Here is a 13993-nt window from a genome sequence, read left to right as displayed (position 1 = left end):
TCATCACTTAATTACATGCACTGTTTCTAGATTCTTTTTTCTTCTTTCTTTCACATTCGATTTTGGTTTGGTTGGTTTCTTGAATTAAATAAAATTCATTGTGTTGAAAGTGTTTTATTTTTGTAAGTAGATAATATTGTGCTAGGGTTTCACCCTCAAACAAAATAATATTGTGTTAGGGTTTTTCAGTGGCAGTATCCAACATCGACCAGGTCAAAGAAACATCTAATTAAATTTGAATTATGTATTCTTTCTTTTTTTTAAATTATTTTATGTGATGATGTGTCAATATTCGTGTTTGTGTATTGCGTATGCTTTATAGTTTGTACCGCATATTTACTCACCTTAATGCTGAGATATGTTTTGCTTTGAATTGCGTGTGCTATGAATTCGTATGATTTCTTTTTTTTTTTTTTTTTTATGTTCATTTGCCATCGTGTCCATGAATATTAGTTTTTGTTATTAATATTGACTGATACCTAAAACTTGCCAAGAAGAGGAAAATTGTACCTTTACGCCAAAAAACTCACAAAGGTGCAGTTTTTGGTTTTATTTAAAAAAAGATCACTGACACTCTTTGTTGGTTGATTAGTCATTTTACTATGATATAAGATAAGAAAGTAGATTGTATATTAGTCATTTTTATATGATGAGAAAGTGAACTTTGTAATACCCTTATAAGGGCATATATTGTTTCTGTTAAGTGTTGTTATCATAAGGTTGGCTTGTATTTTTTATGTACTTTGATATCAAATTATCAACATAGTGTGCCTTTTTTTTTGTGTATGCAAGTTCTATTAGCCAATTCAATTTAGAATTATGTTTCATAGTTTGGACTTATAATTATCTATTCATATTTTTTCAGGAAGCCTACAAATTGTTGAGTCTTTGAAGATAACAAAGAGAAACAGAATCATTGAATAGAGAATCTGCATTGATACTATGGCAGAAGAAGACATTTACACACAAGATGGGACCATTGATATCTACAGAAAACCTGCCAACAAGAAAAAGACTGGAAACTGGAAAGCTTGCTGGTTCATTCTTGGTATAGGATTAATCTTTATAGAAACAATGTTGTGTAAACTTTGAATAATGTATCTGAATGTTTGTATATCAGTGTTGTCAATTGCGGGAAATAGTCGTTTTTTCAAATTCCACTATGCTATAGCGCTGGTATAGCAATATGTTCAAATACCGCCACGCTAGAGCCGCTATTGAGAACACTTTTGTATATATGCTTGTCTATTAGAATTTAAAGATCTTAAGATACTGAATTTCAAATCATTTTGGTGACAGGAAATGAATGCTGTGAAAGATTGGCATACTATGGTATGAGTACAAACTTGGTGAACTATCTTGGCGAACGTTTCAATCAGGGAAATGCAGCTGCTGCTAAAAGTGTCACAACTTGGTCAGGCACATGCTACATCACACCATTGCTTGGAGCCTTTTTAGCTGATTCATACTTGGGAAGATATTGGACAATTGCTAGCTTCTCTGTTATCTATGTAATTGTAAGTTTAGACCACAAAAATTATTGTTTATTGGTGCAAACCATGTTTTCAATTCAACATGTTCAGTTTCATTATATTTTGAGAACAATGTTAGTAACAAATGTTGATTTTCTCTGCAGGGAATGGTACTTCTAACATTGTCTGCTACTGTACCTGGACTTAAGCCATCATGTGATGGTAATGTGTGCCATCCAACATCGGCGCAAACTGCAGCAATGTACATAGCCCTCTACTTGATTGCTCTTGGAACTGGTGGTATCAAACCATGTGTCTCATCTTTCGGTGCAGACCAATTTGATGAAACAGATGAGAAAGAGAGGAAAAAGAAGAGCTCTTTCTTCAACTGGTTTTACTTCTCAATTAACATTGGTGCGCTCATTGCTTCGTCGGTATTGGTTTGGATACAGATGAATGTTGGTTGGGGATGGGGTTTTGGAGTACCTGCAGTTGCAATGGTCCTTGCAGTTATATTTTTCTTTGGTGGTAGTGTTCTCTATAGACTTCAAATACCTGGTGGAAGCCCTCTTACAAGGATTTGCCAAGTCTTGGTTGCAGCTTGTAGGAAATTGAGACTTCAAGTGCCAGAAGATAAGAATCTTCTTCATGAGACTATTGATGTTGAATCTGTCATCAAAGGAAGTCGCAAGCTTGATCATACAAACAACTTAAGGTGAGTTACTATAGCAATTAGAAATATTTTGCAAGTATCTCTATTGCGTATTTTTTAAGACTTCGTACATGTTTAAATCGATTGTGAGTTTGACGAAATTATAGTGACCATGTGATTTAGTGAAAGCTCTAAAGTATAGCTTTTGCCAAAATCATGGTAACACCATGATTCCCTCAAACTCGCTATGTATGTTTGGTTCCACTTTTCGAGGAAGTAAACTGAATTCCACTAGTACATAATCGATTTTTGATACATTAGGGTATTCTCGAGTATAATTGATTTTGTCTACGTAATTGATTGCAACCATTTACTCTAAAGTTTGATTTATATTATGCCCTTTCTGATTAAAAAAATTGTTGAATCCATGCAGGTGTTTGGATAAGGCAGCCATAGAGACACAAACTGATCGCACAAAAGAGTTAACAAATCCATGGAGACTATGCACAGTAACACAAGTTGAAGAACTCAAATCCATAATCAACTTACTCCCAGTTTGGGCAACACTGATTGCCTTTGCAACAGTATACAGTCAAATGAACACAATGTTTGTTCTACAAGGCAACACAATGGACCAACACATAGGCCCTCACTTCCAAATCCCATCAGCTTCCCTCTCACTTTTCGACACTCTAAGCGTCATCTTCTGGGCACCGGTATACGACCGCATCATAGTCCCTTACGCAAGAAAGTTCACCGGCCACGAACACGGATTCACACAGCTCCAAAGAATGGGAATAGGCCTTGTCCTCTCAATCTTTTCCATGATCATCGCCGGCATTCTAGAAGTCGTTCGTCTCGATATGATCCGAAAGAATAACTACTATGATGCCAAGACTATCCCTATGTCAATATTCTGGCAAGTACCTCAATATTTTCTTGTTGGATGTGCTGAAGTTTTTACCAACATTGGTCAACTGGAGTTCTTTTATGGTCAAGCACCTGATGCAATGAGAAGCTTAGGAGTTGCACTTTCACTCACAACTAATGCAATTGGAAATTACATTAGTACTTTGCTTGTTACTATAGTAACAAAAGTTACCACAAGAAATGGTAATCTTGGTTGGATACCAGATAATCTGAATAGAGGACATCTTGACTACTTTTACTGGCTTTTGACCATTCTTAGCTTTCTCAACTTCCTTGTGTTTCTATGGATTGCAAAGAGGTACAAGTATAAGAAGGTGGTTGGAAATGCTCACTGAAGATCATATTGGCTTCAAGACAACATAGCTCTATTAGTTTTTATCTTGGAAATGTTCTTATACATTTATTTGTACATATGGATGTTATTTGGAGCACTTAGTAAATGAAGAGATTATTCTGATGTTAGTCTTTCGGAATTTCGTGAAATTCATATTCATAGTTAAGATTTGTTTCAGAATCCTATCTTTTATTTGTACATTAGTCCATCTTATATTTTAAGTCAACCTATTTGTTTTTTTTATTCAAATAACCACACTTTGGTTATGAGAAATAACAAAGAATGTATAAGACCATTGCGCAAGAAAAAAAATAAGAGCTACTAACAAAGAATGATTTTCAAAGATACAAATAGCAATTAAAAAGGACTTAGTTGACCTAATAATACCAATGTATGTTTAATTGCACTTTTGATCCTCCTATTTTATCATATTCACGAAAATAGTCATTTTTTAAATCAAATTTTTGGTCTCAATTATCACCACAACGTGGTGCATTTGGTTGAAGCCTAATGACTTTCTCTTCAATGCAGAAGTTTATAGTGGAGGTGGTACACTATTTATAAAAAAAAATAAAAAATAATTGTTGAAACTTTGGTCCCATCTCTTATTTTAGCCCCATAAAATAGTGATTTTTGGCCCCTAAATTTCTAATTTATTGTCTCAATTTTGGTTATGAATAGAAAATACTATTTGAAGGCCAAAATTGACCACTTTTAAAACTGAAATTACAATTTTTTTAAATCTCAGTCGTTGTTTTTACTTTTAGGCCTAATTTTCTTTTTTTATTAAAACCAAAACTACATCAAATGTGACTATTAAGCCTATCTATTATTAGAGAAATGTTAACAAGTATCTCCGAGGCACTTGTTAAAGAATTATAAAAGAAAATATTATCTTGAAAATTGTGTAATATACATATACTTATTGAAAGTTGAAAAAGTGCTATTTTTAATATAATCTTATCTTTTCTTTCTAGTTTTAGTTTCTTAACTAGTGTCTGGGACACCGGTTAAAAACACCCTTATTATTATTGCTAAAAATCAATTCAAAACTTCACATTGAATTACTATGGCTTAATGCATCCTTTGGTCCCTTAACTTAATTCTTTTTTCTCAGTATGATCCCTTAACTAAAAAACCTCTCAAATTGGTCCCTTATGTCTTCTTCTGTTACCTCGTTTGGTCCTCTCCGTTAGTTTTTAACATCAAATGTCTAAAGTGAACCATATTTAAAAGTGGTCCACCATATGCCTTATTAATTTTTTTAATTTTAACCATTTGATTTTTTTCCTTTAAAAGATAACCGTTGAATCATGTGGCGTCTATTGTACTTTACTGTGAACCACTCACACCTAATAAAATTGATTCATCTTCTTCTTCCCTCATCTCTTCATGATCTTCAACAACAACTTCATCAATAAAATCCAAAAATCCCAAAAAAAAAAAAAAAAACCTCATCTTTAATCACCACACAACCTAATCTTTAAAAATAAAGTCCAGAAAATCCCAAAAAAAATAAAAATAATTAATCATAATTTTTAATCACCACACAACCATCATTGTTGAGTATTTATTCAGCAATACATTACTTTAACGGTTACTGATTTCTAACAGATGCTTATCTCCATTTTTCCATTTTGCTTAACAAGCACTGTTGTAGCAGCAAGAGCAAAACGTTGGGAATGGGTCTTCGAACAGCAACGAATGAAGCACCCATATCATCCATTTTCTTCTTCTTCTGCAACAATATCTACTACAACTACTATAAAATCATCATTAAAGGGTAAAATCTCGTCGGAAAATTGAGACGTAACCGAAACCAGAGATGATGAATCGGAGAAAAACGAAATCCGGTGAGAGAGAAAGGAGAAGACGAAGAAGAAAAGAGTTAGGGTTTGATTGAGATCTGAGAAGAGTGAATTTTGGATTGAATTGAGATTGGATCTTGGAGATTTTGTGTAGTGGGAGAGAAGAGAAAGAGGAAAACGGATTTTTTTTTATTGTATGAATTCCTATGAATATGAAGAATTGATGGAAGGAAGAAGATGAAGAAATGGAAAAAATTAGGTGTTGGTTGCTCATTGTTGTATACAATAGACATGCAATCGAATGGTTGAAATTATAGTCATTAAAAAAACTAACGGAGAGAGAGGACCAAAAGAAGTAATGACAAAAGACATAAGGGACCAATTTGAGACATTTTTTAGTTAGGGGATCATACTGAGAAAAAGAATTAAGTTAAGAGACCAACGGATGTATTAAGCCAATTACTATTAAACAGAAATATAAATTACATTCACAAGTAATTAGTATCTCCTCGTATACACAATAGATAAATCATAAAGTGCATCACGTAAACACAATGGTAATGAATTATTGTCTAGTACTAGTATTCTTTTTAGTCAGATTTATATAGATACCAAATTACAAATATCCACTGAAGGGATAAGTTGGAATCCTCCTATTATTATCATCTAAACTAAAAGGCAGTGGATACTTTCTAGCAGAAGACAAAAATGTCCACATCTTTGTTTAAAATGGATAACATAATGGGAGGTCCAAAATACTTGCTGTTAACACACTTAAGCTTGGTCATGCTGCATTCCCTTTCTCCCTCAGTTTAATATATTTCTTTTTTATTTGAACCCTTGCAAATACTACTTCCATTGTTATGAAGATGATTGCTCTGAAATCCCTACATCCTTCCTTCAAACTGAACAAGATCAAGTGTAATATCCACTGCAAAAGACTTCACAACACAAGAAGTTATACTTTGTGCCTCTGCAAGTCCAATGGGTCTGATTCTCAAGCTCCTCAACCAGGAGATACAAAAAAACAAGAACTTCTAGCCCAAATTGTCACGCTTCAAACTCGAAAAATCCGCCTTACAGAATATCTTGATGAGAGATCTGCATACTTAACTCAATTTGGTGAAAAAGCAAACTCTGAGTTTGAAAAGATTGGAGAAGATGCACTCAAAGAATTAGATGAAGCTAGTGCCAGAGTATGCTTGCTTCCACTTTCGAGCTCACCGTGTGAAATGTAAATAATAAATGAACTCTTATATTCACTTTGTATTTAACAGATAACAGCAAACATGGAGAGCCAGATGCTAGAATTCGAGGAATCTGCAGAAATTAACAGACAGGAGATTCAAGAGCGTGAAAACAAGTTAGCAGAGTTTGAAGTTCAAATGGAAAACGGCAGAAACGAAGGGCTATTCTTTAAGAACCTCAGAAAGAAGGTACCTGTTGTTGATAAAGCAAAAGCCAAAGAGGAGGCGGAAAAAATTAAAGATGTAACCAGACTAAAGGCTGGTAGCGGAATCAGGAAAAACGCTTACCTCTTCTTCATTGGCCTGCTGACCTTTACAGTAGTTTATTCTATTGCGTCGCCTTCGACTGATTGGAGAAAAGTTGCAGTTTTTGGAGCAATTCTTGTGGCTTTGACTTCTCAGTTCGTCTATGAACAAAACATGTCAGCAGAAACTAGAACCATAAGAAAGACCAACAATGAAGAGGAAAATAAATGAGTTCAATTTTTACGGTTATTTGTTGCAAGTTTATGGTAAAGACAGCTTATTATTAATGTTGCATGATACAATAAACCCAAGTATAGTCTTACAACTTGGGCCTGATATTATCATGCAGATTTGCTTTGGCATCAACCACAGAAGATATTGGATGATATCACTAAAACCACCAAAATCTGAGTAACTGGATTATTCTGTGATGCTGATTAAATTCTTTATGACCTATGTCAATACAGAAAAAACATATTTTCTCAACCATTAGAAATGTACCTTGAGAAGCTAAATTTGCATCTGCATCTTCCATCATGTAAATACTATATGCGGTCATATCCTTATGTGTAGCTTAACAAACTGGAGTATAGTAATTGCTGTCTCAAACTCCCAACTTCCTAACGAAACAACCAACTCTATGGCCTGAGGCAAATTAAAAAATATCCCTCGACAAAAACACACGACCCTTTCCGTTCAGACAACTGCAAACAGCAGGCACTCCCTTAGGGAAAACTCCAAGCTGTATCGCACCCACACCAACAAATGCTACACAATGCTCAAGCTCAAACCTAAACATATCATTAATCACATTTCTAGTGGGAAACCAGCAAATATAAATAGAATAAGCTTGTATATCAATAGAATATGCCTGTAGTTGTTGAACTGAACAAGCATAAGGAAAAAGTGGTACCCAAAATAAGTAATTTTAAATCAAGTTGATTTTCCTATAAAAAATCACAGCTCTAACTAGTACGTTACAAGTAATAACAGTTGGCAGAACACCATGAGCCAAAGAATCTTTTAGAAACCCAGCTGCATCCGTTACTCTATCACAAGAGCAGACTCCATTCAGAGTAATATTATGAGATGATGTCAGGTTTTAGCACATCTTCTGAGATCAAATCTTTAATGCCTTTTCACAGTCTAACAACCATCCATAATGGTATTGCCGGTCAAAAGATTAACCAAATTCTCTCTCTATCCAATAGAGCTGCAAAGCATACGTTGCGAGACAAACAAAGTTTATGGATGACTACGTTATGCATCGTAATGTAAGGCTTAAAGCCCATTGCAAGAAACTGACAACACAACCTAACTAATCCTACCCCGAGAAAGACTATCTATCATCGTGTTGTGCGTGATAATATCTGGTTTCCACCCTTTCTCCAACATTTCCTTGACGCGGTGATATACCTCGGGAAATCTATGTGTATCTGCTCAACAATGAAGAGGAAAATAAATGAGTTAATGTTTTACTGTTCTTAGCAGCAAGTTTCTGGTAAAAATAGCTTTTTAATTGATATTGCATGATATAATAAACCCAAGTATAGTCTTACAACTTGGGCCTGATATTATCATGCAGATTTGCTTTGGCATCAACAACAGAAGATATTTGGTGATATCACTAAAATCACCAAAATCTGAGTAACTTTGTTATCATGTGATGCTGATTAAATTCTTTATAACTTGTGTCAATATAGAAACACGTTATTTTCTCAACCTTTAGAAATGTACCTTGAGAAGCTAAATTTAGCTCTGCATCGTCCATCATGTAAATATGTATATTGAGAAACAATAACTATACAAGGTCAATCCTTCTCTGTAGCTTAACAAATTGGTGTACCAATCACAGGAGTATAGTAATTGCTGCCTCAAACTCCCAATGTCTTAATGAAAACAATCAACTTATGTATGGCTTGATGCAGATTAAAAAATTTCCCACTAAATGAAAACACACGACCCTTTGTGTTCAGACAACTGCAGGCACCCCCATACAGCCAAGCTCCAAGCCATATTGCACCCAAGTACCCATACCAACAAATGGTTCTTAGGCTCAAACCTCATATCATTGGTCATATTTCTGGTGGGAAGCCAATAAAATGCTTGTGCATCAGAAGTATATGCCTGTAATTGATGAACTCGACAAGCATAAGAAAAAAGTGGGAACCAAAATAAGTTATTTTTCATCAAGTTGATTCCCCATAAAAAATCACAGCTCTAACTAGTATGTTCCAAGTAATAACAGTTGGCATAACACCATTATCCAAAGCATCATTTAGAAACCCAACTGCATCCGTTACTCTACCCCAAGTGCAGAGTCCGTTGAGAGTAATATTATATGAGATGATGTCGGGTTTTAGCCCATCTTCTGAGATTTGAGCCCAAATCTTTGACGCCTTTTCACAGTCCCCTATTTTGTAAAAACCCTCCATAATGGTATTGTGGGTCACAAGATTAGCACAGTTTCTCTTTCGCATCATCCAATAGAGCTGCAAAGCATACTGCACTTTGCCAGAAGAACAAAGTCTATGGATGACAATGTTATGCATTGTAATATCAGGTTTAAATCCCTTCGCAAGAAATTGATAACACAATCTAAGTGCTGTGTCATTCTCATTCATCTTGCCCTGGCAAAGACCATCTATCAACGTGCTGTACGTGATAAGATCCGGTTTCCACCCTTTCTCCAGCATTTCCTCAACACAATGGTATGCCTCCGGAAATCTCTCTGCTCTGCAAAATCCATTTATAACAATATTATAAGTCACAACATTAGGTGAGCAACCATTGGTGCTCATTTCCCTAAAGACTTGAACAGCACTGTCAACTTTGTTATTTTTCATAAACCCATCGATGAGTGCATTGTAGACATGAGCGTTCAATTTACATCCACGCTTATCCATCAAATTCAAAACTTTAGCCGCTTCATCTAACCTTCCTTCTCTGCATAATCCGTTTATCATCGACGAGTATGCAAAGGCATCCACATCATCACCTCTATCATCAGCTCCTTCCAACACCCGCAAAGCCTTAGTCACATACCCATTCTTACATAAACCATGAACCAATATTCCATAAGTTGTCGACTCTACATCACAATCCATCTCACGCAAAACCTCCCACACATTAATCACTTCATCAACCTTCCCATTTTCAAACAACCCTTTAAGAAAAACATTATAACTAACCACATTCCGCGAACCACAATTCCCCATCTCCTCCCACAACTCAAAACTCTCATCAACCTTCCCCGCTTTACACAACCCATTAAGCATTGCATTACAAGTAACAACATCCGCCTTAACCCCTCTCAAAACCATCTCCTCATAAACCTTTCTCGCGCCATCCAAATCCCCACCTTCACACAACCCATGAATCAACGCACTATAAGTAAAAGCATCATGCTTCCAATCATTCATTTTCATCCTCTCCCATATCTCTAAACTCTCTTTGAACCTCCCACACCTACACAACCCACTAATCATAATATTATAACTAACAACACTCGGAAAAACCGTCTCCACCCTTAACAACCTCTCCCACATCATCTTCCCCTTCACAAAATCACCCATTTTAAAAAACCCATCAATAATAATATTATAACAAGCCACATCCGGCTCCACACCTCGTTCAGACATTTCATCAAACACCTCCAACGCAGAATTCAAATCACGAATTTTCACAAACAAATTAATCAAAGTTCCATAAGTAAACTTATCAGGCTTCATCCCCACACTCCACATCCACGTCACCAATTTCTTCGCCTTCAAAAACTCCCCTTTCTTACACAAAACCTTCATCAACACATTATAAGTCTGCACACTCGGCTCAACACCCGCCGTCTCAAAATACGCGAAAAACTTCTCAGCCCTATCCCATTGATGAGACTCAGCAAAAGCATTAAGAAGTGTGTTAAAAGAACGAATACCGGGCCGGCACCGGAAAACCCGAAACATATTCTGAAAAAGCTTCAACGCTTGATCAGGCATTGAGGTTTTGGCATAGGCTTTGAGGAGAGTGAGAGGGATGTCTTCAGGGCAGATGAGATTTTGCGTGTTTTGGATGGTGTGGACGATGTGGGGGGCGTGGGAATGGAGGAGGGTGGTGTGGGGGAAATGCGGCGGAGGATGTGGAGGAAGACGGCGGAGGAGTGTGTGTAGTTAGGGTGGCGTGTGGCGGCGTTGAAGAGGCGGAGGGCGGAGGTGAGGTTGGTTTGGGCGGAGATGAGTTTGAGGAGGTGGTGGGGAGTGAGGTGTTTGGGAAGGTTCACCATTTTGAGGTGGGAACAAAGTTGAAGTTGAATTATGCATTGCTTATTTGAAGGTTTTGATTATGCAAATGCTTGTATATAGGATATAGGGCACATGTTTGTTTTAGGTACCAAGTCATTTTAATTGTTTATGCATCAAAATTTTATGTACATTTTGTTGGGCAAAATAGTTATTGACATTAGAATTATTACTCAATAGTCAAGATAACTCTTTTTATATAAGAATTGATATGACACTAGGTAAATGTTTATACATACTGATATGATCATAAATAAGTATATTAAAGTAGAAATATTAATGAAACATTTTAACTTCAAAGACTATTTTGATTTGTAAAGTGAATAATCAAAGAATATTTTAAAATTATAATACATTAAAGGACTATTGTGGTTACTCGTTATAAATTCAGGGACCAACGTAACTACTACCAGTTTGTTTTTATTGTGATAAAAATTTGATAAATTACACTCGAGGTCATTTAACTTCAATTTATATAACGATTTCGTTCTTTATCTTTTTTTCACATGATTTTGGTCTTTTTGGACCGTTTGCATATGGATTTTTCAAGTTTAAAATCTAATATTTATATGTAAATGTATGTGAAAACACCATAAATTTAAAGACTGAAGCTGGCAGGAAAATAAAATCATAAATTTGAAGGTTGAAAATTCGTATATAAATAGACCAAAATTAATAATTAAAATGACTTGAAAAAAAAAAGATAAATGACGAAATCGTTATAAATTAAGTTAACGGACCACCCAATCTTTCAATAAAAAAAGTTAAGGGACTATACAAGTACTTTTGTTTAAAAATTGATTTTAGGTTTTAGTTTATGTAAGAGTATATAGTGGTAAAAGTGAATTAAGCAATATATTATGTTTAGAGTCAAAAGCTATAAATCTGGTCATGTTTGAATCAATTTTGTAGCAGAATCAATTCTATGAAGAAAAAAAACATTTAAATATGTCAAGTTCAATCTTATGATTGTATAATTGATTTTGACACATTTGAGAGTTGAACCAAATATGTCTAACATGATTAGAGATAAAATATCAATCATGTTGCTTTTGTTTTGATTGGGAGACCGATAGAATATCTAGTGGTGAAGGTACGTGAGCATAATATTGGTGCTTAGAAGTTAGGAGTTAGTAGGCTTCTTTGTTGTGGCAACATGATATTTGTATCTAGTCTTCTCGTTGTCTGTAAAATTGTTTTAGACTATGAGTTTATTTTGGTTATGTTTGGATTTTGGGTTTAGTTTGGTTTTTCAATTTGTCTTGGTTTGGTTTCATTCGATTTTGTTTTGTTCAATTTGTTTTGGTTTGATTTGGTTTTGTTTGATTCTGGTTGTTTGATGAGTAAAAAATATTGCTCACAATTGGTTTGTTTGTTTGCTTGGTGAGTCAAATGTTCATAATTTGTTTATTTGGTGAGCCAAGTGCTCATAATCTGATTGATTGGTGAGTTTGCACTCCCAATTTGATTGTTTAGTGAGTAAAGTGTTCACAATTTGTTTGTTTGTTTGGTGAGTAAGTGTTCACAATTTGGTTGTTTGGTGAGTCAAGTTCTCACAATTTGAACATTTTAGTTGCTTCTCCCTCCCTCTATTGGTCTCCTCCTATTGATTCTTTTGATTGCACTTCTCTCACTTTTAATTCTACCGATTGATTGCACTTGTCTTCCTTTTGATTCTTCTGATTGATTGTACTTCTACCCCTTTTGATGATTCTGTTTGGTTGTTTCCCACTATTGACTTTTCTGTATGGTTGTTTTTCCCTATCGATCTTGTTTGGTTTAGCTTTAAATGGTTCTTCTTATTGGATGGTTTCTCTCTTTGCCTGGTTGATAATTCTTGTTGCTTCCACTACGTTGATGACTCACTCTGGTTGCTGCTATTCATTGGTTATGCTATAACTTCATTTGGTTTATTTTTGGAGTAATTTGTAACAAACTTAAAGCTTAGTAAGCTTTAACTTCAAGGGTAGTGTTAGAAGTTTATATTATTTAGTATGTTTTCGTAACTTGAAGAATATCATGATGATGGTGATCTCTTGTCTGATCCTTTATTATATCAACAAGTTGTGGGTAGTCTTAATTATTTGACTATTAATCGTCCTAACATATATTTTGTTGTTCATCAAGTAAGTAAAATCATGCATTCTCTTCACAATCTTCACTTAGCAACAGTTCGCCGTATAATTCGTTACTTGAAGGGAAGATCTCATCACAACATGTTCTTTTCCATTAGATAGTCTCCTAATTTGAGTGCTTATAGTGATGCAAATTGGGCAGGAAGCCCTGATACTCGACGCTCTGTCATTGGTTGGTGCATGTTTCTTGGCTCTTCATTGATCTCATGGAAAAATACGAAACAAGCGAGAGACTCTAAATCTTCTATTGAATCTAAGTATCGTGTCATGTCTACTACTTGTTCAGAAATAATTTGGCTTTGTGGTCTTTTTGCTGAACTTGGATTTCCAAGAGCAGAGTCAACCTCACATTATGCTAACAATACAAGTGCCATTCAAATCGTTGTAAATCCCATTTTTCATGAGCACACTAAGAATGTCGAAGTTTATTGTCATTAAATAATTTGGCTTTATGATTGACTTGAATGCCAACACAAAATGTTCCACCACCTCTAATGGAATTTTTTGTCTTTAATTACATTGCACGGAACTGCAAAGAGATGAAGAAGTAAGGATCACAATGATTTCCCAAATAATGATCGGTGAGATCTTAGAGCCATATATATAAATTCTAGGCTTAATTGCTTATTTGTTCACTTAAATATTTATTTGGTATCGTTTTGGTCCCATAAGTAATAAAAAGTCCGTTTAAGTCCCTTAACTTTATTTAAAGTGTCGGTTTGGTCCTTTCTATTAATTTAATTAAAAAAATGTTAAGTTTAGGGACCAAACTAATACTAATTAAATAAGTTAAGAAACCAAAATTTAACGTTTTTTAAATTAAATTAATAGAAGGGACCAAACCATTACTTTAAATAAAGTTAAGGGACTAAATCGG

At 34.9% G+C, this 13993-nt stretch overlaps 3 protein-coding genes across 4 annotated transcripts; 2 read left to right on the top strand and 1 right to left on the bottom strand.

The window, feature by feature from the left end:
• The first annotated feature begins 764 nt into the window (after positions 1-764).
• Positions 765-3504, top strand: LOC25498728 (protein NRT1/ PTR FAMILY 8.1). Its single transcript, XM_013593662.3, has 4 exons — positions 765-1048; positions 1300-1517; positions 1637-2187; positions 2558-3504. The coding sequence occupies exons 1-4, from the start codon at positions 943-945 to the stop codon at positions 3387-3389; spliced, it is 1707 nt and encodes a 568-aa protein (XP_013449116.1). The 5' UTR covers positions 765-942; the 3' UTR covers positions 3390-3504.
• A 2217-nt stretch (positions 3505-5721) lies between these two features.
• LOC25498726 (pentatricopeptide repeat-containing protein At3g09060) lies at positions 5722-11030 on the bottom strand. The gene is given in 5 exon segments (XM_013593660.3): positions 5722-6516; positions 6732-6850; positions 7191-8125; positions 8427-10801; positions 10804-11030. Coding segments are annotated over 2 exon segments (2085 nt in total). The 5' UTR covers positions 10966-11030; the 3' UTR covers positions 5722-6516; positions 6732-6850; positions 7191-8125; positions 8427-8878.
• On the top strand, positions 6027-7175 carry LOC25498727 (uncharacterized). Of its 2 annotated transcripts, XM_039827567.1 has the most exons (3): positions 6027-6392; positions 6474-6955; positions 7039-7175. In XM_039827567.1, the coding sequence occupies exons 1-2, from the start codon at positions 6060-6062 to the stop codon at positions 6918-6920; spliced, it is 780 nt and encodes a 259-aa protein (XP_039683501.1). In that variant the 5' UTR covers positions 6027-6059; the 3' UTR covers positions 6921-6955; positions 7039-7175. The 2 variants fall into 2 exon arrangements, with proteins under 2 accessions (XP_039683501.1, XP_013449115.2); XM_013593661.3 differs by having other exon boundaries at positions 6474-7175.
• Positions 11031-13993: the final 2963 nt, after the last annotated feature.

The sequence above is a fragment of the Medicago truncatula genome, chromosome 7, assembly GCF_003473485.1.
Source record: "Medicago truncatula cultivar Jemalong A17 chromosome 7, MtrunA17r5.0-ANR, whole genome shotgun sequence".
In the NCBI taxonomy this organism is placed as follows: domain Eukaryota; kingdom Viridiplantae; phylum Streptophyta; class Magnoliopsida; order Fabales; family Fabaceae; genus Medicago; species Medicago truncatula.
This window is presented reverse-complemented; position numbering and strand designations above follow the sequence as displayed.

Coding starts and splice junctions, on each gene's coding strand:
- LOC25498728 (XM_013593662.3), top strand. CDS start 943: ATGGCAGAAGAAGACATTTACACACAAGATGGGACCATTGATATCTAC. Junction 1,049..1,299: donor AGCTTGCTGGTTCATTCTTG/GTATAGGATTAA, acceptor TTTTGGTGACAG/GAAATGAATGCTGTGAAAGA. Junction 1,518..1,636: donor TCTCTGTTATCTATGTAATT/GTAAGTTTAGAC, acceptor TTTTCTCTGCAG/GGAATGGTACTTCTAACATT.
- LOC25498727 (XM_039827567.1), top strand. CDS start 6,060: ATGAAGATGATTGCTCTGAAATCCCTACATCCTTCCTTCAAACTGAAC. Junction 6,393..6,473: donor TAGATGAAGCTAGTGCCAGA/GTATGCTTGCTT, acceptor TGTATTTAACAG/ATAACAGCAAACATGGAGAG.